Source organism: Lepisosteus platostomus, chromosome 2 (assembly GCF_059453375.1).
Source record: "Lepisosteus platostomus isolate fLepPlt1 chromosome 2, fLepPlt1.hap1, whole genome shotgun sequence".
NCBI lineage: Eukaryota > Metazoa > Chordata > Actinopteri > Semionotiformes > Lepisosteidae > Lepisosteus > Lepisosteus platostomus.
In genome coordinates this window covers 54,792,110-54,815,816 of record NC_142612.1, presented here as the reverse complement: position 1 = coordinate 54,815,816, position 23,707 = coordinate 54,792,110, and the positions used below count along the sequence as shown (strand labels likewise).

The following is a 23,707-nucleotide window of genomic DNA, read 5'->3' as shown; positions in this document are numbered from 1 at the left end:
CAAAGGAATGACTGTTGTTCCAGAGAGAGAGCACCGTTCACTTGCAACACAGGTGTATAACATTTGTGAAACGTCTGGAGCAGGACAGCAGCTTCAGGGTAAAGGCACATAGGTTCGATATCCCTGATCCTTGATTCCTGGGTCTGATGCTAAGCTGGGAGTCAGGAGTCAGACGAGCATCAGGAAACTGACACTAGACGTTTAATCACAAAGTGACCATTCAGAAGAAATGTCAACAACTGTCAAATGATATAATCCCCTCACTACTTTCTCTTAATCTGCCCACGGTACAGAGCATGAAGAATGAAAATATGTTACATGGGCAAAACATAAGGTTACAGCTGGCCCTGGAGTCAAGTCATGGATTCAAATCCCTGTTGTTCCCTTGAGCAATGTTTCCCACTCAAATTACCCCAGTAACACCCTGCTTTATAAACGGGTACTTTCCAGACTGTTGTAAATGAGAATGTCATCTCAATTGGCTCATCTGGTTAAATAAAAGGATTAAAAATAAAATAAGCTTAGGTGCAAAGAAATGTTTGTTTAAAATATCAGCAGCAATAACCTACATCTACAGCAAGTTCAAATATTCCCCGTTTCTCCTGGTCTGGTCACAGCATGCTGTACTTTACCTCAGAAGTGTGGAATGCTGGGAGTGTGTCAAGAGTCTGGCTGCTCCAGCATCCTTTTGAAGTACTTCACAGCAAATGCTGACCTAATTTTAACATAAAACTATTTCTGTAGCCCCATAAGGAGGTGAAGAATAAGAGGAATACTTCAGTTTGGTGCTAAGATTCAGACACACATTACCACCATGAATTCAAGCTTATAAAACGTTTGATTAAACAGAACCAATTGAGAAATATGACCGGCAAATGACAATCAGCTCTTACTTTGGCAGTTGTGGACATGGCACCAGCCATCTTCATTTGGGAGTTCATGACCTTGGTCTGCGTGGACATCGAGGTGACCTTTGAACTCACGGCATACGTCCTGTTCTTCTGCTTCCGCAACTGGACCAGCTGCTTGGCTAAAATTTTGCAGGCCTCTTTGTTCCCTGTCTTGGCCATTTTTTTAATCTCCAATTCCTGTGTGAAAGAAAGGAGCTGTGGTTACCACACAAGAACATGCAGTTAGCACTCAAGAGGAGGCTGTTGGGCACAGCTGCTTGAAGTTTTTTGGTAAATTAGCGAGTATTTAGTAACTAGTATCAGCGATGGTATCGTCTTCAATGACATAACAGGGTAGCATGTTCCATACTCCCATCACCCTTTGTGTAAAGAATGCATTTGCATGTAGTTTTCACTTTTGCCCTCTGATTCATATTTCACTATTCACTCTGAAGAAATCCACTGGGCTGACTGTGTCAGTGCCCTAGAGGAATATGAGTACTTGTATCTGGTCCCCTCAGTTCAAGGCTAAGGCTCTGTTTCTAGCTGTATATAACACTGCACTTGAATTCTATCTTAACCTTTTTCAAATTTCCATTGTAGCTGCTATAGTATTGGCCCATCCTCTTATTTTGATATAATCTCCAAAAGTGACTAGTTTGCTTTCTATAAAAGAGTCTCAAGATCTATAAATTATGAAGAGCAGTAGTACTAATATAGATCCTTGTGGTACTCCACTACTTACATCACCCAAAATGCTCCAACCAAAGCTCAAACTCACAGCTGCAGCATGCCTCCACTGTATAGTAACTGTTTAGTCACCAATACAAACACTAACCCTGCTCTCCTCCTGGTCACAAGATTGGTGGCATAAGTCAGACAGAAGGATCCCTAAATGCCACCTGGAAGGCTACTTTGTTTCCTTTTTTTCAAATTAACTGTTAACACTATCATGTCACATCACTGGTAAAAATGAATGTTTTTTTTTTCAGGCCCACCTGTAGCAGATAATAATCTGAAAAGTTACATGAATCTAGTCTGACCTTTACAGTTTTGATCCCTGGGCTTCAAATGGTTTTGTTTTTTCCCCACTGGAGTTGTGATTTACTGGAGGAGTACATAAACAGTTTGATTTCTCTTCATTCTGCCCAATCTGAGAGCCCAATCTACAGACGTCTTAGACCATTAAATCAGTTCCTATATAGATAATTAACCCAGCCATAACCCATGGTGACCTGTCTCTCTTATTCGCTTTTGTTTTCAATGTTTAAGCTAATTAAGCAAGTAAGCCAACGGGGAATATATACACTAATAACAGAGTGTGTTTGCTGTGTATCTGCCACAGTTATTTGTGGACTGTTTTGACTGTGCTGGTGTAACCTAAGGACACACAGCAGAAGCTGCACACACTGTACCACATCTGGCCAATCATTTCTATGCCTCATATTCTGTGCCCTTGTCTCTCACAGAGAGGACTGCACACCCTCTACCTGAGTGACCAGAGCCAGGGCACATCCTGGACGTACTGCCTAGGGAAAAGGCTGCCCACCTCCAACGAGAGATTCACTGAAATATTTACAGTGCTATTACAATCACTCTAAATCAGACATCCCAGACAGAATCATAAAAACCCAGCATTATTACTGCCATCGCAGCAAATAACCCTGCAAGGATAAGTGATGCATCTGCGAATGTGAATATGGGAAACCAGGTGGACTCCACTTGTATCACTTTCACATCAGGTCTTTTAATTCCTGACTGCTCCCGCCTCGTCATTCCAACTCATGGGCAAGTTAAATTGTCATTAGGAGAGGAAGAACACAAACAAAGCAAGTGTTCTGAGCACACACGTGGATGCATTAAGTCCACATCCGACAGACCTCACGGAAAAAGCCTCTCACTCAACTTTCAGATTAAGGCTGAACAGCTGAATAGGCAAATTATCCACCAAGGAGATAATCATGTAATATTCTTCAAGCAGGTGCCGCCTGAGCGACCGGTGTATGTGCGTGCTAAGCATAATGGTACATAAAAAGGAAATCAATCAGCAGCACAGAAACCCAGCGCCAGGAAGATGGTGATACAGCTTCAGAACAATGCCGCCAGTCAGCGAGGACGAACTCATTTCCATTCACGGGCCCCAGCACTGCCGGCACTTCCACAGGGTAAAAGGACTGTAACCTACACTTCCGGTCTTTTTTGAGGCTTGGCGTTTTAAAGAAGCGGGGAAAATAACACTTTGGCACCTGCTCATTATTAATGAAGTCAGATTCAGAAAGGCAGCGCTTGACCCAGTGAAAGGCAATCGGTCATATCAGAGCAGCTTTCGAATGAGAACAGCTCACACAACAAAGTGGCTGACTTCATAACACACTAAATTATCATCTCCTGACACGTGAGCAAACATGGGGCCAGTGGCGTAACTTTAAGGGGTAGAGAGTTTTTTTTTCCTAAAAACTAAATTTGCAGTCCGATTCAATCCTTCAGAGTTAGCCTGGGTTTCTCCTTCTGCGTGGGAAGTCACGATGTACTGGATCTTTAGCAATTTTGCTGAAGAGGGGGGAGACACAGACCTATATACCAACAGAATGTAGCATTTTTATATTATGTACAGATGAACGTTTTAATATTCAAAGGCTAATGAGGAGACTAAACAACCTTTTGAGGTTTTACATGTGAAGTCCCATTAACCTCAAAGCATTATTCATTTTTTTTTAATGTCTGTGTCAACCCGGAGTCAGAAACCATAACATTTTTGCAAACACACTTTGTGCAGGCCTTGTTTAGCAATGGAGAATTATTCCTCTCCAAAAGCATAAAGAACATTGACTCTGAATAACGACAGAAGTCATGAAGCATGACAAATATTAATATCAAATACATAGACTAAATAATTGTACTACATTGCTGCACCAGGAGTAACTATAAATAGTAGGTAAGCCCGGATATATGCAAGAGCTATCAATATTAAGGAATATTTTATGATACGAAGACATCTCAGCAAACGATGCTTTATTCTTTATTCTCTGAAGCCATTTCCATTAATATTTACCACCTGGTAATTAAATCCAACAGATCTGGAGCATATGGGTTATTTTGAAAATATGGCTGTTGGGACTACAATTTAAAAAATGGATGTACTTCTACATTCAAGTCTTGGGAGAAAACAGCTTAGTATACTAACATAATCCCTATTTAATGGCCTATAAAAAACCCTGCAATTTTGCTAACTCAGAGCTATTAGGATGTAGTGAATGAAGCAGCTGTACGATAGAGAAAAACCAAAGGTATCGTGCATTTCTCATTACGCTGCTCACAGAACAAACTACTGAGAAACAGAATTACTCTACATTCAAAAAAAAAGTAAAGAGAGTCAAAAATCCTGCAAGGGTGTGAGCACAATAGAACACACAAAACAATATTCTGCTGAAAGATCGTGCTCAGCACAGCTAGATTAATGCTAAAGTCTTCCATGTCATTTCTCATCTTCAGAAAACTGGCTTTTAAAAAAACACACAACACAGCTTTGTCTGGATTAATTAGAAGAAGGATTAATTAACAAATAATTAGAACGCCCAAGAGAGGCAATTAGATACATACGGATGTTTACTTTCAAAACCAAGCAGTGCTACAGGTTTTGCATGGAAGTTGCAAACTGAAGGAAAGCTCTCACTTTTCCCAATTGGTAGTCTACACGGGAGAGATACAAACAAAGCCACATTCAGGCCAGTGATAACCACTCTTCTCCTGCAGAGCTCAGTTCGATAAGTCACTTAAAACTCTTGATGATTTAAGACCCTGAAATGATGGTGATGCCGATCAATAACGTGAGCAATCCCAACAAAGTTAGCAAGTGTCCAAGATGGAATGAAAAGCAGAAAACACAGCGCCCCCTCCAGGATCAGCAGTGAACAGCAGCGACTCACTGGAGTTTTGGCTTCTGTTCTTTCGGGAAAAATCTAGTATTCCATTTCCGGTGGCTGGTGGCACAGATAGACGCGGACCCTGCTACCGATTTTCTTTAAATTTAAATTTGGGGAAAAAAAAACACAACGTTGCCAAATTTCCATGGCCACCCTCAGACAGCTGAGCAAGAAACCAAATTCCTGCCAAGGGTATCGAGCACCGTTAGTGTCTTCAGAGACAATCCCCTAGACCCCCCCCACCTTCGTCTTAGGTGAGCGGAAGAGACACAAGGAAGACACAAAGACTTCGTCTTGCCTCCTCTGATACTCTGAGATAAGACGTCCGTCCCACAGATTTTCAACTTACCAGTTGTTTTTCTTGTTTCTCCAGAGCTGCCCGGTCTCTGGCGATTTGTCTCTGGGTCCCTCTTAACTCGCGATTCTGTTCTTTTATGATATCTGTGACACAAGAGGGACAAAAAGAGATGCTGACTTACAGTAATTGTTCTGTGCTCTGAGTGCGTTTCCCTGCCATCAATCCTGCTAGCATTCCATCTAATTAGCACAATATGAAAATAATTAACACGCGACTCCCAACTACATTGTTAATGACAGGAGTGCGATGCAAATGTTGCAGAGCTCTACAAGGCTCATGGGGCAGGACAGTAATATTCCTGTGAAGTTTATTTGACCATCAAAAGGCATAATAAAGATGCAGCTGTAGAGACTGTAGGAAGAGAAAGCAAGACAGCCTTTTTCTCAGTTTCTATCAGCTGCAGGATCCTGTCACAACAAAGAACGTGGCACAATGCTCCAGACTGACAAACATTTAACATGACTTAGTGGTAAAAAAAAAGCAGTAGCCAGTGGCACTGCAGTGACAAGGGCTGTCCTTCAACACAGAGAGACAGAGGCAGCTCGACTGAGGTCACCAAACCACCTGCTGAGGACATCAGAGCTCGTAAGTCCACAGGAAGGGGGAGAAGAGGAGTTGCGTATGGCTGGGATTTCTATACTTCTCGACACCACACGCCATAAGCAAGAATTGAAAAATGAAGGCAACTTAAACAAAGTGTTGGACAAACGACACTTCTATGAAAGCTAAAAGCATTTTGATGGTGGTAAAAATCAAAGAGCTTAAATTCTGTCAATGGCCTCTGAATATTATAATGAAATTCCAGTTGTTATTATTATTAATGTATTCAGCAGCCACTTTATTTTCCAAGAGACTTATTTTTTTGTGCCCATTTAGACAGCTGGACGCTTTACTGAAGCAAACTGAGTGAAATATCTTGCTTAAGGGTACAATAGGAGGCCAGGATTAGAATCAGATTATATACTAAATATTATAAAGTATTTCCTATTGTACAGCAACTATTCCTATTTTATTGCAACACTGAACTACTACTACTACTACTACTACTACTACTACTACTACTACTACTACTACTACTACTAATAATAATAATAATAATAATAATAATAATTGCTTATACTTATATAGCGCTTCTCTGGACACTCCACTCAAAGCGCTTTACAGGTAATGGGGACTCCCCTCCACCACCACCAATGTGCAGCATCCACCTGGATGATGCGACGGCAGCCATAGTGCGCCAGATCGCTCACCCACATCAGCTATCAGTGGGGAGGAGAGCAGAGTAATGAAGCCATGACTGGTAAGGGCAATGGGAAATTTGGCCAGGACGCAGGAGCAACACCCTTACTCTTTTCTAGAAACACCCTGGGATTTTTAATGACCCCGGACAGTCAGGACCTTGGCTTTTACGTCTCATCCAAAGGATGGCGCCTGTTTAAAGTATAATGTCCCCGTCACTATACTGGGGCATTAGGACCCACATAGACCACAGGGTGAGCGCCCCCTATTGGCCCTGCTAACACCACTTCCAGCAGCAACCTTAGTTTTCCCCAGGAGGTCTCCCATCCAGGTACTGACCAGGCTCACACCTGCTGAGCTACAGTGGCCTGCCAGTTGCGAGTTGCAGGGTGGTATGGCTGCAGGCATCTCACATTTGGCACACAGATCTGCAGTACAGGAAACCTGAGAAGCTCCGATTCCTCCCTGCCTGCGACTCCCACGCCTGCTGAATCCTCTGTCATCTCCCGGCCGCGGCTGCTGGGGGAGCCCCCAGCTCTCTCCTTGCTCCGACAGGAACCCCCTTTCTTTCCCACTTTCCATGAACAACCTCCCCTCCACGCCCCGTAAAGGACACCATGCCGTCTGTCGTGGAGCTCCCTCCGCGCGAGAACTGCTGCCGCTGCCGATGTCTTTTCCAAAGTGACATACTTTAGGTTGATAAAAAGGGTCAGGGTTAGAACCCATATAGGCAGGATGCGTCCAATCTGTGCTTTTACTAAGTGCTAAATACCACTCACCTGGACGTGCATGTACTTTTCAGATGCTTCATTGCAGAAGACAAGCCGTCTACCTTTCATAATATAAACAGGTGTAATACGTCGTAAAAGCCGCCTCAACACAGACTACATGAACAATGTCTTCATCGAAATGGGCCGTAAGGCAGAAATGAAGCACGTTATTTCTATGACATCTGTCAGCTCGAGCTGCGCGAGTCTCCATCATTAACAAAAGCTCCACTTTAAGACACGGGTGATCATTCTCAGTGGTGAAAAGCTGAACAGATCTCTTAACTCTGCGGCAGTGGATGCCGAGGGTCTGCCAGCAACCCCCCTCCCCACCCCCCCGAGCTGGGCTTGTCTGGCTTGTCACAAAGCCCCAGCCACGCATTTCTATGCAGATCAGAACGCCCCATGCTGTCAGGCCACCCTGCCACAGGAGCAGGGCTTAGAGGGAAGACACGCTTTCCTGCACTCCAATCAGCCCGCTATCTGCCACCTCATGAATGGCAATTAAACTTCCAAGAGCCGGGGAATGCCCACGGGTCCGCCTCGGAGCTCTGTGTCCGCGCTCGCTGCGCGGCTCGCGAAACACAGGGGCTCCCAGCGCCAGCCTTTGGCTCCTTAACGCAGCGCAGACACTGAAGGCATGACTGAACGCGGCAAAGCCCCGCGTCGCCTAAACGCACCGGGTGTCTGTCTCGCAGCCTGTCAGTGGGCCCGGCACCTGGGGGACGAAAGAGAAGCCCTCCCAGGGCAGAGAGGGCAGAGGGGCAAATCAAACTTTCTTTAATAGCAGGGCCAGCAGGGAGCTGCGTCGGCGTGCGCTGGCAGGCCGCCGAGCAGTTAAAAGGTTAAATCCACCCTGAAAAGTGAAAAAACAAAAACAAAAACGCGGGGAAAACAAAAGGTATCAGCTCGTGAGCTTCTCCTGGTGCGAGTAAGAGGGCTCAATGGCTGAAATGTTGAAAAAGCAGCCTTTGCTTGGGTTTTTTTAACAGCAGCCACACTGATGAAGACACGTGCCGAATTAACTGCACTGCCTACAGCAGGCTCCACTTAAAAACTGCACAAGTCTCACTGCCAGTACCCCACGCCTGCCCGAGAATCAGGCAACACAGAACCAGCTATCTGAAAAGGATGGAAAAAATCTGCTCTCATCCCAGAGGAATAAAAGCATTGCGCTGCACCTTCTCTAAAGAAAAAGGTAACAGTTCAAAGGAGGTTAAAAGTTAAAAAGGACTCTTGAAAGCTGTTCCTTAATGACCAGAATCTGCTGAAAGTTTGAAGTCATTGCACAATGAACCACAAAGATGCATGCTGCTGTTTTTGCTGCAGTTGAGATTCTTAGATAAAACAAAAAAGCTGAAAAATCTATAAAGGATTCAATAGAAATGACCGCATACTGATAAATATTCCAGTCTCTTCACAATCCACGTTTTTTGTAAACTGGGAAGCAGCCGAAGAGAAGGCTAAAGTGCATCATCTCTTTTAAGCCCCCCCAAACAAAATTAAGCTCTTGCAAAAAAAAAAAGTTTTCGGCTGATGTCTGTCCTGTCCGGCCCCTCAGCAAGACATCCGGGGGACATGTCAGACTCCGAAGCTCACCTCTCCTGGTGCGAGGAACGCGAACAGGCGCTCAGGAGTGGGGTGACGTAGCGATGAGCAGCAAGACGGGAGGAGGGGAGTGATGTTTAAAACACACGAGCACGTCCGCAGGACAAACTACCTCCTCGCACAGCGCTCCCGGACCGCACGCCGGGCACACGCTGGCACCGAGCTCACCGCGCCCGCCCGCGCCACCCACATGGAGACCGCCGCCGCCACCACTTGGTACAGGTCAGTCACAGCAGCGGCGAGGTCAGGTGAGGCAGGGCTGAGGGACTAGAAGGAGGCTCATCACTCCCTTTTGTCTTCTTGCTGCCTGGGTTTTAAGGACTTTTATATCCAGCAATTCTAAACTCAGTCTGTTGCTTACTAGGAGGATATATTGCTTAAATTGTAAAAGAGAAGCTATACAGTATGTATATATTTGTGTGTGTGTGCATGTATATGAGAATACACTTAAGCAAGGTACTTCAGACTCCAGATTTCTCCAGTACAACATCCAGCTTTATAAATAGGTATAAATGTAACTCTCTTTGGAGACAGGCGTTAGTAATGTTATGTAACAATTTAGGCACCTGTATTCGTGTTCCTCATGCATTCAAGCAGGTTGGCTCTGTTTTTTAGAGAACAGGGAAGCGTGGCCCTGACTGAACAATGACAGTCCCTGGACAACAGGCGACAGAGCTACAGCCAGGCTGGTACTTCAAGAACAAGCAGCCCAGCCGGCGCAAAGATAACACTACGCAGGGGGGAAGAAGCGGAGCACAAAAACCGATCATTATCCAGGTATTCAGATCTCTTCTTTGGCAGTCCGTTTGTCTGTCTCCCCACCCCTTTAACTGCTTGCGCTGGCTATGAATTAACCGCGGTGTCAATATGAGTAATATCATGTGCACAGCATGGCTTGCGCTCAGAGAAATGAACCTGGGGCTTTAGAAATAAGTTTACACGTAATTTATTAGAAATCAAGACTTACGCACGTCCCTTAAAAGACACGAGCTGGGACAGCTCTTTTCGAAGTGCTGCTTCGCTCATTTCTGCCCTTCGTGTTTTTAGGCAATGCGACATGCGTTTTTGTTTCTTTTTTGTTTTCCGTGATGGGATGTACAGTACGTGTATCAGCACTGCCAGCCCTTTTAAAGTTACCGATTGCTCACAGCAACAAGAGAGCGCACGGACTGTAACCCCCGGCACTCGCTCATCGCCTGAATGGGAAATAATATCAACTTTTTGATCTGTCCTTGTAGCACGAAAATAAATCCGGCTTTTTAGACCGAAGCACGCTGTAGCGCTTGTTAAAATCTAACATCGTCCTGTAAGACAACGCTTCCACTCTGTTCTTCTACGCTGTTTTTTTTTTTACAAAAAAGTTTCTTTCCCCAAACCCATAGTTGCCTAGAACGAGTAAGGAAGGCCCCTCCAAACAACTTGGAAACCGGCAACAAACTCACCATCTGTCGTCTTCTTCTTGAATAAAGAAGCCATAGCTTGGGACGATTTGTGAAAAGCGGCGCAAGGGTTTCAAATAAAATGGAAATAAATAATTTATCTAGGTGCTAAAACAAAAAACTAAGGCAGCTCTGTCCGGCGAATATTTACAAGTCTTAATTTCCTGGTTTGTTCGCAGGCAGGAACTGACTCGCCTTCCTTCACATGACAACACTGAGTCACTCCGGGCTTGACGTCACGGCTGTACCTTACGCCCGTTCTCTCGGCATGCGCCAGGGGGCGCTGCTGCTCCTGCCGCCTTGACTGCGCAGTCTGCGTCCAGAAATGTGTGCGTGTCTTTGCAGGCTGTTCGCCGATGCCGATCCTATGGTAGGTAACTGGGCTGCAGGACCAGAGAGTTCATGCAGTTAATGATATTGGAAATATAAGCGTCTCTGTCTTGAATGTCATGCATAATCAGCGAGTCTTTTATCCCTTCAAAATTAGCCGAAGCATCCCTAGTGTCAAAGATAAAAGTAAATGGAAACAACAGAACTGGAAGATATTTTTTTCGGTGATAAAAATGTAAAAATGCCACATTTTTCAAGTTGAATATTGGCCGTTATACGGCTATTTGCATATCAATAAAGGACCGCTGTTCGCGAATAATAAGCAAACACATACAGTTCAGGGTGAATTTAACAGATTACAAACAGTATATGATATATTAAGAAGATTCATTTAGCTTCCATGTTAATTGTAGTGCTGCCTGTGATAATCAGTACGTGCTTCACCTTGTGCTCTTTGTGACTAGCCATTTTGAAATCGCATAATAAGGAGTGAACTGACTGCTTTTAAAAGCTTTCCACTCAACTGCAAAAAAAAGTTTTCAATGAAAAAAAAATAATTGTAATAGTTGAAAGGTGCAATATCTAATAAGAGAAAGTCTTATTCTGAACAATTATTTACTTTAACTGCTAATTTGAAAAATTGAACAAAATGATCACCTTTGCCTCTAGACAGTGTGCGGTGGACTAAATTGTAAAGGTACTGTGTAAAGAGGATGGTTAAACCCATCCTATCAGATGTAAAGCTGTAAGATGCTTTTGGTTTTATTCAGTGCCATTTAATTACAATTACTGTGCAGTCTTCCTCAGTTTCTTTCAATATTCTTGTCAGGAGAATGAAAATTCTGAAGTGTTGCATCACCACAAAGTGGGATACTGTATATAGAGTGGTATTATATCTTTTCTACTTGTTACAAAGCAAAATTACTCACGTTCTGAGGATCATCTTGAAAAAAAGTCACTTAGAAACATCGTACTGTATTATCAAAAAGTCTATCAAAAGTTAAAGATAAACCTATGGAAACATAAGAAACAAGGGTTGTGAGAATTAGAACTAGTGAATCACAGCTTTTGGGTCCTGGGTTCGATTCCAGACTGGGTTATCTTCTGTGTGGAGTTTGTTTGTTCTCTCTGAGTTCTCTCCAGATGCTTTCCTCCTGACCTCTCACAGATATGCTGGCTAGGTTACTTAGTGTCTCTAAATTGCCTGTGCGTGTCCACCCTTCAGCGGACTGGGGTACAATCCAGGGTGCAGCCCTAATACTTCTGGAACAGACTCTGAGCTGCCACAATCTTTACCAGAGGATGATTGAGGACAGGTTATTCTGATCGAGGAGGGGCTGTGAAATCATTCAAGCATACAGGTATAGAGGGCGGTGTATTGAGATTTAATTTGTTACTTGTGTAAAAGCATTAAAGACTGAAAAGATTGATTTCAATAGGAAAGTTAACCTCCCTGGATCATAGACTGGCATAACAATATGTTAAAAAGCCATAAACCACAAAAAAAAAAACATGTATAATCACAAACATTGTGATAATAACTAGGCCTAGGGTTATGCAAAATGACAAAGGGTAACTGCATACGCACCAGGTGAAAATATAAATGTGCTTGAGGTATTAACCTTCACATAATTAAATAATGTAGAATTCTTTTTTTGAAATCCATGTTTTGTGGAAATGTAATTTCTGCTGAAATTGTGCTGCACATAGTAAGAAACGGGAAGTCCTTCACTTGCCCCTGATGTAGAGTGAACAGGTTGTACTTGTGGTACCCAAGCTGTCTGTGACGGAGAACTCCTGGGAGATCAATTCTCAGGCAGAGTTGCGGCAGGGCCAGCTCCTAATCACCTTCATTACCATTTCCTCCAGAGATCAACCTCACATTCGGCTGCCAACCTACAGTAAAGGAGGCGACAGCTTAATCCGACATGACATATTGATGGTTGGGCCTTTTGGAAGTGTGTTCACAATGATGATGGAGCAAAGGGGGTTGAGGTTAATGATGAAAGAAGTTCCTAAACTTCTTCGTTGTTTCCAGGTTTGAAGGTTAACGTGGACAGTGGCCTGCTTCCCTCTGGAACATTATCCAAATTTCTCCGTAGGAAAATGCTGTCAGGACTGTAGTTTGTTCCTGTGTGGTCTTGGTTGAAAAAAAGAGTCAGGCATATCCCGTACTTGAAAGATGTGAGACTCTCAAGGCAAACTGGACGAGCTTGAGAAAATAAATGCAGAATTCCTTGAGCGGGGTCTCTGAAGAGAAAACGCTAACATTTATTTACACAAATACACCAAAAGGCATTAAAAATACAATAAATGCTATTGCGTTCTGATATGCCTTTGTTGCATTCTTAATGCCTTTCAGTATAGATGCAACACTACAATTGGTCTCATTAAAGTCTTAGTTTGGTACAGTACAGTAAAAGTAAAGTATAGGGTATTAAAAGTGTGTTAGTACAGGATACTGTACAAGGTGTGATGTGGTAAACTAGGATCCTAACCATGTGGAAGCTACATAAAACTACAGTGTAAACAAAAAGATAATTAAGGTGCAACTTTGCTGTTTAAAACATTGTAATGTTGCATCATTTTCCTAGAACAGGGAAGTATTGTTTATTTCTTTGGGTTACAGCAGCTGGATTGGCAGTAAAGTAAGGCTGGTTGAACTGAAAGTCTGTGTCATAGCTGCTATAGAATCATGTTTTGCTTTTGGGTATAAAATCTCACTCGTTTTAATTACTGTCCTTTGTCACCCTCTGCCACACTGCTGGGCTCATTCACCCCCTGACCAGGACAGTTGTCCATAAAAGGCCATAATGTACAAGAGGAGGTTAATTCCATGCCATGGAGTAAAAAAGAAAGAGAACATGTTTTTGCTGTGGATAAGGAGGACAAAATAAAAAGAGACTGTAAGAATAGGGAGAAGTACAGTCACTCAATGCAACCTCTTCTAAAAGTACATCACACACTAGAGTGTAAATCTGATACAAAATTAAAAGATACTTTTATCTTTTAATCAGAGAAGCATACAGTAAATACCCTTTTCAACATTTATGAACTTTTCTTTCTTCTTTAAAACTGCTGAAGCAGAGTACAGTTAAGAGCTCTGTAACAAGCTGTTGTTTGGTTTGTATCATTGCCACTAGCAAGCTAGAAAAAAAAACTGTAATATTTTTTAAACATGTAAGGATTTCAGCCACCGTGTCCTGTGATGAGAATGCCCTTTTGAAGCTACACACAAGAGTCGGGCAGTAATTTGGTATTTTACGAGGACACCCCACCCCCTCCTTTACGGACCGCTGCAAGAATTAGCGCAGCTCAGCTGAGCTGTCCCAGAACAATAACCGTGAAATAAAAAAATTAAGACTCCTGAGCATTTTACTGGTTGTCTGCATCTTCACAGATCCATGTCGCAAACAAAGAAATCGTAACTCCTTCCTTAGGTTTCTTAAAGCCCTCAACATCTGCAAAAACAGCTGGATTGCCGAAAAGACCTGGCGTGATGGCGGAGATTGTCGGGATAGCAAGTGCGGAACAATATTGCTCGACAGCAAATAGGTCTATTAAAAGTAAAGTGTGAAATTAGGGACTGGGTGACTTTGGGAAGGGAAGAGGATGTGTCATTTGAGTGCCACAGAGAGCACACTGGTGGCTCTTTCAGCAGAAGACACAGGACATCCTCAGGCACTGTTCTTGTTAAGGTTATTAGGGAGATGTTTTCTTATGATAAGCAGTGCTGACAACAGGGACCCCTGCTAAATGTTCTTATAATGATAATAACCCCAGTGGTGATAAATCTTGCCTGAAGCCCGCCGAATATTTTCAGGCTGAAATAATGAGGCAAAATTACATTTTATTTGCAATAGAGGGTCTCGTCGCCATATATTAAAAAATCTACATCTCATAACTGTACAAATCTGTTGCGAGCTTTTGAGGAATTCCCTGAGTGGCATTTCTGAAACATTTATCTCTTTCGCGCTGTTCTTCGCCTGTCTCAGACTCACCCCTAGTGTGCTAATTGCCCAGGAAAACAGTCAAATAAGACATTTTCATTGAAATATAAAATTAGTCTAGCACAGATAATTTGAACAATTTATAAAGGATGTCTTAAATGCATGTAGTATGTAATATATGATATATAATATGCATGTAATATACAACATGTACAGTAATATTGTGTATGCAATATGACATTATTACATAAACATGGACATTAAAAGATTATTTTTATCTTTTAAATATAGTTCTTATTTCTAAACCTAACCTTCATCATGTGTTTTGTATCATAATGTGTATACTGTAGGTGCCAACATATTCATCCCCAAAGAAAAACTAAGGAAAGTTCTACACCAGGTTAAAAAACTGCCCCGACCCGTAAAACCGGCGATTTGAGTATTACACTTTACAGTATTGTACAGTATATTCTAGTGATAAAGATTGTACCACCAAAATAATATGTATCACGTTTCAAGTTTTTTTAGTCATTGCTAATCCTGAAACTCATTCCCATTTACAGATTCTGAAACCAGAGTGATATTTCAATATTTATTTTTTGCGGTTTGTAATGGCAAGGTGGTTGGTACTTTCCGCGCTCAGTTTCATCCCAGCTCGAAATAAGGTTTTAAAAACTCGTTTCGTAGCTACTGTACCTGTGTCGCTGTACATTTTAGGGAGAAAAGACTGTATTAATCGTAGACTGTTCTACAGTTAGAAAAACGGACTTTCTCGCGTTGCCTGTGTGCGGAAAGTGATAATTACAATACAATTTCTGCACTGTAAGCACTGCATGGTGCAGACCAGCAGCCATTTGAAGGAGAACAAAATAAAAGCAGCATATTGCGCGATAAATAACATACCACGAGAAATGAATAATATGCTAAAAAAAATCTCAGAACACATATACTGTAAAAATCTCCATGTTCTGGAAGGCCTGGCTAAAACGTAGCCAGTCTTTTCCACACGAGACCCAAATAATGAGACTGAGTTATTGTCTCATGCAGATAAAAAGGATATTCGCAAGATACAGATTTACAAGAGAACAGCTGCCATGTGGCATGTAAATACTATATGACTGTGCGCTGCTCCCCAGGCAGGGTGGTAATATACGCCGCAATCGTCTTCCATTCATCCAGCCCCCGGGACGAGCCGAGCTCCATAGGAGCACAAGCAATATGCTACAGGGGCACCCTGGGATTGAGAATAATGAGAGATTATCAGCACCAGTTCCGTGCGACTCCCTTGTTTGCTAGGATAACAACACCAACTTGCGCAGATACGTTATGTCTTGTATGCACGTTGGTGAAATACTACCTAAGTCTGAGCAGGTAATAAAATTCGTGGCTAAATTTTATTCCGAGGGTCGGAAGGTGGCAAAATTACGTTTCAAAAGTGCTTTTTTGAATTTCCTCACAATTTGGAAAAAAGAGAAACTGCAGATGAGTTTTATTTCAGTGTTTCCTCGCCTTATTGCCTTCAGATAATATCACGACTCTTCACCTATCCATATACAGTACCGACGTTATGATTTACGGTGTTCTTACTGCCGATTAATTCAACCTGCATTCAGTACGTGTGTACAGTAGATGCAGTATATGTGCATATAACGAGTAATAACTTGTGTCATCTGAAATAATTAATTTTAAAACTTGTCCACCCCGCCGTCTTTTCTTTCTTTTTTCGAAAAAAGAAGTTTGTCGTCTTCTGAAGTTCAAAAAACATTGTCAGCACCCAGTTGAGTTTTGGCCTGTTGGCTATACAGTACGTAACAGATATTCAGTCAAAAAGGCCAATTGAACTGCTGTGTGCTCCACTAGCGCAGTTTCCTCTCAGCACGGTAACTAAGCCCGAGGGTTAACCATCAGGTAGCATTACTCAACCATGTCAAATGAAGATTATTTGCATTGGGGATTTGAATTATTAAAGTCAGAAGGGCATGCGGAGAACAAGTCCTTCAGCGGGACATCGGGGATATACTGTACGAGGTTTCATTTCTGTAGAAACAAGAACAGCGTCCCGAGCTTTAGTAATGCACCCCAGCCTCGCGCGCTATGTAACCATATACTATGCAATGAGAAATACCCGACAGCTTTTGTAAAAACTATTTAATCACCACAGAACGGTGAGAGAGGTGCTTTCTTCTTTTTTTTCCAATTTAAAGTGCTGCCCTTGCAAAAACAAAAACACAAAACAAAAGCGAATTACTGTTTTTCACTGTTCACTTATTTCTACCGGCCTCAGCGCTTCATATGATTTAAAAAAATGCTGATTTTTAGTACAGCGTGCTCATTTGCATTTATAACATGTTTATACGTGTTATTGTTGAAAATATACCTTACCGCAAAAAAACTATAGAGTGATTCATAACACGCTGGTGGTTAATTTCTTGAAATGAAAAAAAATATTGGCAGAATCTTAAAAAGGCGGCATTTGTATTAATAAACATTAACATAATCATATTTAAAAAGAAAACAGCAAACCGTAAGAGTTCACTGTGGGCAATTGCTCAGTATCTGCAGAAAATACGTATACTAAAACGTGAAAAGTCACTAATGAAGACTGCACTTTCTTTCCTATCAATGGCAACTTGGTCTTTAGCTTTGAAACTGCATCATATGCTGCTAATTTAACCAAGTTTCTGAAATTTACAAGTCAGGCACCACCATTATCAAATTTAAAGTGAAATTGTGTCCTTAGAACAACTCAACTCAATTATCCGGCCTTTTCGGGACAGAGCTGATAGGAAAGAGCCCTCGGAGATGGTTGTGATAAAGTGGGCACGTTTTTTTATACGGTCATCAAGAGCAGCGACCAATTAGCATGAATAAATGCTGAGGTTTAAAATTGAGCTATGATTCTCACATCCTTCCAGAATTACGGTTTGAATCGGGCAGAAGCAATTAAAGGTCGGTTATATAAAGAGCAAATATACAGACAAAACAAAAAGTGGACATTTCATATTGAAACACGTCTCACATGAGAAATCGCTGCAGAGAAAGCATTTGTTTCTTGGATGTCATATTTTATGTCAGATTTTTTTTTTCCCTTTCCGATGTTGCATCTTCCTCAAAAAAGAAAAAAAGCACTGAAATATCGTTGGTCGAAACTTAACTTACATCTCTTTATGTTTTCCTATGAATGCATACACTGTACAGTATTTAAACACGACACATATGCAATAATCTTGTGAGCATTTTTAGCCAGGCTGACACGTGCACCAATGTACAAGAGTACACAGTACATAAGTGCTGCTATACTTACGAAGAAAGGGTTCTTTGCTGTGTTTCAGATATTCAGATACCAGACAATGTATTTTGTATATAGAGTATAAGGTACCATTTCCAATATGAAATACAGAGAAAGCTCCTTTTGTACATATCACTAATGACTTTGAAAGATGGTTTATTTATTTCAATCTGTTTCTCAACGTGAATATTTAAATACTATAAACACTATATAAGTAATGAGGAAATTCAGTACATGAGTGCACATATCTGTCTGACTGTAAATGAGAGCACATGTGTCAGATCCCTGTGTGCACCTGTGTTTGCATAACAGTGAGTGTGCACAAGTGCATGTCTATGCATTAACTGTGTGTTTGGATGAGTACTTGTGTATGTGTTAACTGTGTGTGTACATGAGTGCACGTGTGTGCTAACTGTGTGTGTGTGTACATGAGTTCACATACAGTATGTCATTGAGTGTTTGTATCCCTATGTGTGTGCGCTAGTACATGTGTACAGTATGTGTTAACTGTGTTTGTGTGTGTATGTGTGTGTTTGTATACCTGTATGTGTGCACTTGTATATGTGTGTGTTTGTGTGAACTGTGTGTGTTAGTGCCTGACGGTGTTTGGATTGAATTTAAACATTTGTCTGCCCTTACCCAGAGAGTCAAGCATTATAAAACAAACAGGATATTTTCAATTTGATGTCTTCCCCGTAGGTGTGTCTTAGCATGGTTCTGCCTCATTAACAGCGCAGCCTGAAAGTTTTATGGGATTTTTTTATTTCAATTCAGACTTCAGTGTCTATAATTACCAGCGTCAGTTAACATCCAGAGAGAATTTGTCAAGCAGTTAAAACATTTTCCAGGATAAATCCATTTATTCATGCAAAACAGACTAAAAGCCATCAAGTATAACAAATGAATTTCTGCATTAATATCCCTCTTATATCTTTCTGTAATTTACTTATTTTGCTGTTTTTTACCACAGTTAGGAATGCTTTGGCACAATTACTACTGTTCTTGTATGAATGGTTTATTCATACTGTATGTGCACTATACACTTTTAATTCTATTTGTAAATTCAAATTTAATTTCCCTTTGACTGACCTACAGAATCACTATATTTCTGATAACCGTACAAGAAAAATCCAGAGGTACTTACAATCAGACTGATTAAGAACATAAAAAAGTTGCATATGAGAAAATATCTTTCAGCTCATCAACTTAGTGTGCTATTTAGTAATTAATCCAAAGATGTCATCCAGGCTTCAATAACACGGCGGGATAGCTTGTTCCATACTCCAACAATTCGTTGGGCACAGAGGTGCCTCCTATTGTTGTCAGTTTTAAATGTACATTTATGTGGTTTCCACTTGGTTCTGCGCCTGTTGCTGGAAGTTTGCTGATTCGTAACCCACGGCCAACAGAGGAATCCTACTCCGTTGGGCCCCTGAGCAAGGCCCTTAACCCCAACTGCTCGAGGGGCACTGTATAAATGGCTGACCTTACGCTCTGACCCCAAGCTTCTCTCCCTGTCTGTGTCTCATGGAGAGCAAGTTGGGGTATGTGAAAAAACAAATTCCTAATACAAGAAATTGTACATGGCCAATAAAGTGATCTTATCTTATTTTGTGTCTTAAATATAAATATTTCACTGTTCTTACTGAATAAGTATACAGGGTTGCCATTTTCAAGACCTTTACAATTTTTGAATACTTCTATCAGGTAACTTCAAAGTCTTCTCTGATCAAGACTAAAAGTTTCAGGTTTCAGTTCCTTCAGCCTGTCAGTTTAGGACATTCCCTTAAGTCCTAGAGTATGTCTGGTTGCTCTTCTCTGGATGAGAATCCCATATATTTTCTATAATGTGGTGACCTGAATTGTGCCCAGTATTTGAATTGAGTTGTACAACTTTAACAAAACAACCCTTGATATAAATTCTATGCTTTGAACTATAACATTTTGTTTCCCATTCAAACTATTTTTGTCTCCCATTAGATGTGTAGCTCTGTTCTGTTTCTCTGTGCATTCTGAAAATGGGAAGAAAATGTTGCTGTGGACCACAATCATTTGGAATCTCAGCCTTCCAGAACTTGGCCCAAACATGCAGTGAGCTCAGATATCTGAATGTAATCTGTAAATAAAATCCATTTAAATAATTAAAAGTAAGTAAAGCAATCTTAATAGGGCTTACACTTCATGGGAATTGACTTGTATGTCACTGAGAGAGATGGCGAGTTGAGGTATAGCTCTTTACAAGTGCCCTGTATCAGATGAGAAACATTAGTATGAATCACAGCTAATGTAGACAAGTTGAATGAGTAAGAAGTCCTGGGCCTTTTTTCCAGCATTGTATTATATGTACAGTATAATGTCTCTTCATCCATCCAGCCATGTTCTAACCTCTTTATCCAATACGGAGTCGCAGAGCCTTTCCCAGTAAGCAACAGGCTCAAGGTACTCACACCTGAAGAAGGCTCCACGGCTGAAACGTTGTGTTTTCTTTCTTCTCTTTTCAGCAACCCACTGAAGCTAAGCAGGTGTGAGCCTGGATGGGAGACATCCTGGGAAAAACTAAGGTTGCTGCTGGAAGAGGTGTTAGGGGGGCCAGCAGGGGGCGCTCACCCTGCGCTCCATGTGGGTCCTAATGCCCCCGTATAGTGATGGGGACACTATACTGTAAAAAGGCGCTGTCCTTCAGATGAGACGTAAAACTGAGGTCCTGACTCTCTGTGCTCATTACAAATCCCAGGGCGTTTCTCGAAAAGAGTTGGGGTGTTACCCCAGGGTCCTGGCCAAATTTCCCATTGGCCTTTACCAAACATGGCCTCCTAATAATCCTCATCTCTGAACTGGCTTCATTACTCTGTTCTCCCCCCCATTAATAGCTGGTGTGTGGTGAGCGTTCTGGTGCACTATGGCTGCCATCGCATCATCCAGGTGGGGGTGGGGAGCCCCCATTACCTGTAAAGCACTTTGAGTGGAGAGTCCAGAAAAGCACTATATAAGTGTAAGCAATTATTATTATTAAGAGTAGAATAGGGCCAAGGGGGGTAATAACTTGGTCGGGAATTACCCAGTCACAAATTAGCCTAACTGGGATGTTTGGAATATGGGAGTAAGTCTGCATACCTGGAGAAGACTCAGGCAAATATGAGGAGAACATGCAAACTCCACACAGAACTACCCCAGTCAAAAACTGATCATATGATCCATGAGTCTGTGGCACCAGCCAACAAGCCACAGCTCTGACTGCAGCTCATATCATGACTGGAGAATCACCCTGTGAAGAAATAATCTTTGAAACTGCTACTGTCCTCTCACCCACATCTTTCTTTTTGAAATTACAAAAGCTTAGTAAAAGAAAAACTTTGAAAATTATTTCTTATTTTTTTCAGCTTCCATATCCCGCTACACAATTTTAAAAGTACGCAATACAGCACACTGAGTGTGACTGTGATTTTCAAACCATTATGACACCCCATTAAACAGGCCACTTTTCATTTGGAAGTTCATGGAACCATTAATGGACTGTACAATTTTTAATTCTGTTTTTTTTTCTTAGACTTTTTAAAGTATAATCCCTGCTATAAAGAACAATCCATTAAAATAATGAATTTACAAAAAGGGATATTATCCTGAAGACATGGGCACATGTTTTCTGTTGGTCATTAATGTAGCTATTTCACGGTTCTTAACAGGATTAAAACACTTCAGACAGTACCTCCCTAGGTTACACGCTCAGAAATTAAATAGATGTAAATGGAGATTTAATATGCCTTGTCTTAGGCCTGTTATATTTCATTCTCTTATTGTCAACAAGGCTGAGGAAGGCGTCTCTGCCTGCCTTCAAATACAATAGTTTTTTTTTTCAAAACTGCAGTTTTACAGTGTTGTTCATTTCCTTGTCCAAATAACCATTTCCCTTATCCGCACATATTGTACAGTTTCAGGTTAAAAACAAGACCCTGGAGTTTCACTGCATTTGCTACTCCAGAGACCCAACTATTTCTGTCACAAAAAAAAAAACTTTGCAGTCCTTAGTCGGACCCAGTGTTACACTGGGATGATGTGCTTTCTTCGCCTGACGTGATACAACATTGACCAAAATACCAAAAACAAAATGGCACACCCAGCTGAGACACCCAGTTGGTATCCTGATTCTGGAGGGCTTTCTCCTGGGGATTCGGAATCCGGCTCGACCTCTCGGGATACCGTCCCTGGTCCAATGGCCAAAATGGAGCAGGTCAGCCACGAGCTGGAAACCTGCCTGGACTGCCACATGTCAGCCTCCCAGGACCACTGGGCACCCTTTCTGCCCAGGGCTGAGCCCAGGAACATCTCAATGAGCACTTCCACAGCGATGTCACCCTTTGAGTGCCAGTCCGGCTTCCAACCTCCTCTCCGCAGAGTCTGCAAACGTCCCTGCCACGGACAGACCCGCCTGAAACCTGGAGGGGGTTTAGCAAGTCGTACAGCAACTCGTATAGCCCAACCTCCAGAAGGCCGTGCTGTGACAAGACAGGATGGTCAGTGTCGTCGGAGAGTCGCCCCACGTCTAAGACTAAGACAATGAGTGTGACTCTCCATGTGGCTCCTCCATCTCTGACACCGTCTCAGAAGCTGGCCCCCCGGTTCATCTGCAGATTCCTAGAACGTGAGGAAGCCATCACTTATCTCCTCGCCCTTTCCCTAGAGCAACAGACATCATGGGTGTTCCATGTATCATTGCTAAAACCTGAAATGGTGGCCACAGACCCACTGGCCTCTGTTCCTCCAGTTCCACCTATTGAGAACTCCAGAGAGCTCAAGTCCCTCTACATCCTGGATCATCAGGTCCATCTAACTGATGGGCATGGATCTAGAAGAGTTTTAATAATATTAGGATGCATTCAGTCAAATTTAAGTTCATGTCCGAATGTTAAGATACACCATGAGGTAGACTTACCCGACTGAACCTTTTGAGCTGAAACAGCCAGTATTCAAGACATTCACTGGTATAAAGCGGTGTATTTATGTAATGTTATAAAACTTGGGAAACACCCAGTTACTCATGCAGGCTAATTTCGCTGTTTTATTGAGTGTAAAAGCCATGCAACACTAGAAAATGAAATGTGAACCAGAAAATACAGCAACTGTAATCTTGTGTTTGAACTGTATGTTGTATTTGAAAACGTTCTACAGTATTTACCTACTTTTCCTGCTAAAATACACGTTCTGTCCATCAAACCATCATCCAGGCTGCTCTGAGACCAGAGAGTCCCTGTGGGATGCTCAATTCATCATAACTCAAACAATAAAAAAATAAAATGAGACGATGGAATGAGGTGTGCAAAAATCTCACACCCAGGGGTATATATCAAGCTTTTGGAAACTGATGACTTTGTAGATACCATGACTTCTAACACTGAGCAATCTGACTCTCAAAAAATTGTCCCAGGTACTGTACAGCCTATAAAAAGAAAGTAATGAGTTTGGATTTAGCATAACAAGCTTAGGCATCGTTTTTCCAAAGAAAATGGTAGATGATTAATTATCAAAGGAACAATAAATTGCTTAAGGATTCATTTACAACAATGGTCACAACATTACAAAGGGTTAAGAACTGATTTGTTTTCTACTTTTAACAGTTTCTGAAGTTTTTACATACTGCAGCAGAGCGAGGTCATGCTCCACACAAATAGTACGGTTGTTAATGGGAATTTAATGAATGATTAATGTCACACTCTTTGGGATTTACAAATCAACCTTCTGTGGTGATCTGGAATGTATATACCGAAGGCTAAGTCATTAACCAGATAAAGCTGAAGTTACAGAGTGAACAGCTGATCTAATGATATTAATACGATGCTATATATCTCTATTATCCTGTCACACCTGGATCCAACTGCAACGTGGTACTATTAACCAATAAACCTTTAATTGACTTTTA

General features: G+C 41.8%; 1 protein-coding gene and 1 long non-coding RNA gene across 2 annotated transcripts in view; one reads left to right on the top strand and one right to left on the bottom strand.

Moving 5' to 3' along the window:
- The window catches only part of chmp2ba (charged multivesicular body protein 2Ba), a 16,410-nt gene extending 6,000 nt beyond the window's left edge, over positions 1–10,410 (bottom strand). Inside the window, exons 1-3 of the mRNA XM_088608663.1 lie at positions 10,228–10,410; positions 5,163–5,254; positions 894–1,088 (exon numbers count right to left, since the gene is read on the bottom strand). Coding sequence (XP_088464789.1) covers positions 894–1,088; positions 5,163–5,254; positions 10,228–10,261 — 321 coding nt within the window. The 5' untranslated portion in view covers positions 10,262–10,410. The remainder of the gene's footprint in view (positions 1–893; positions 1,089–5,162; positions 5,255–10,227) is intronic.
- On the top strand, positions 8,740–23,707 carry LOC148676556 (uncharacterized). The gene is made up of 4 exons (XR_015927561.1): positions 8,740–9,007; positions 9,401–9,562; positions 10,404–10,594; positions 20,295–23,707. It is a non-coding gene; the product is annotated as an uncharacterized LOC148676556 (long non-coding RNA).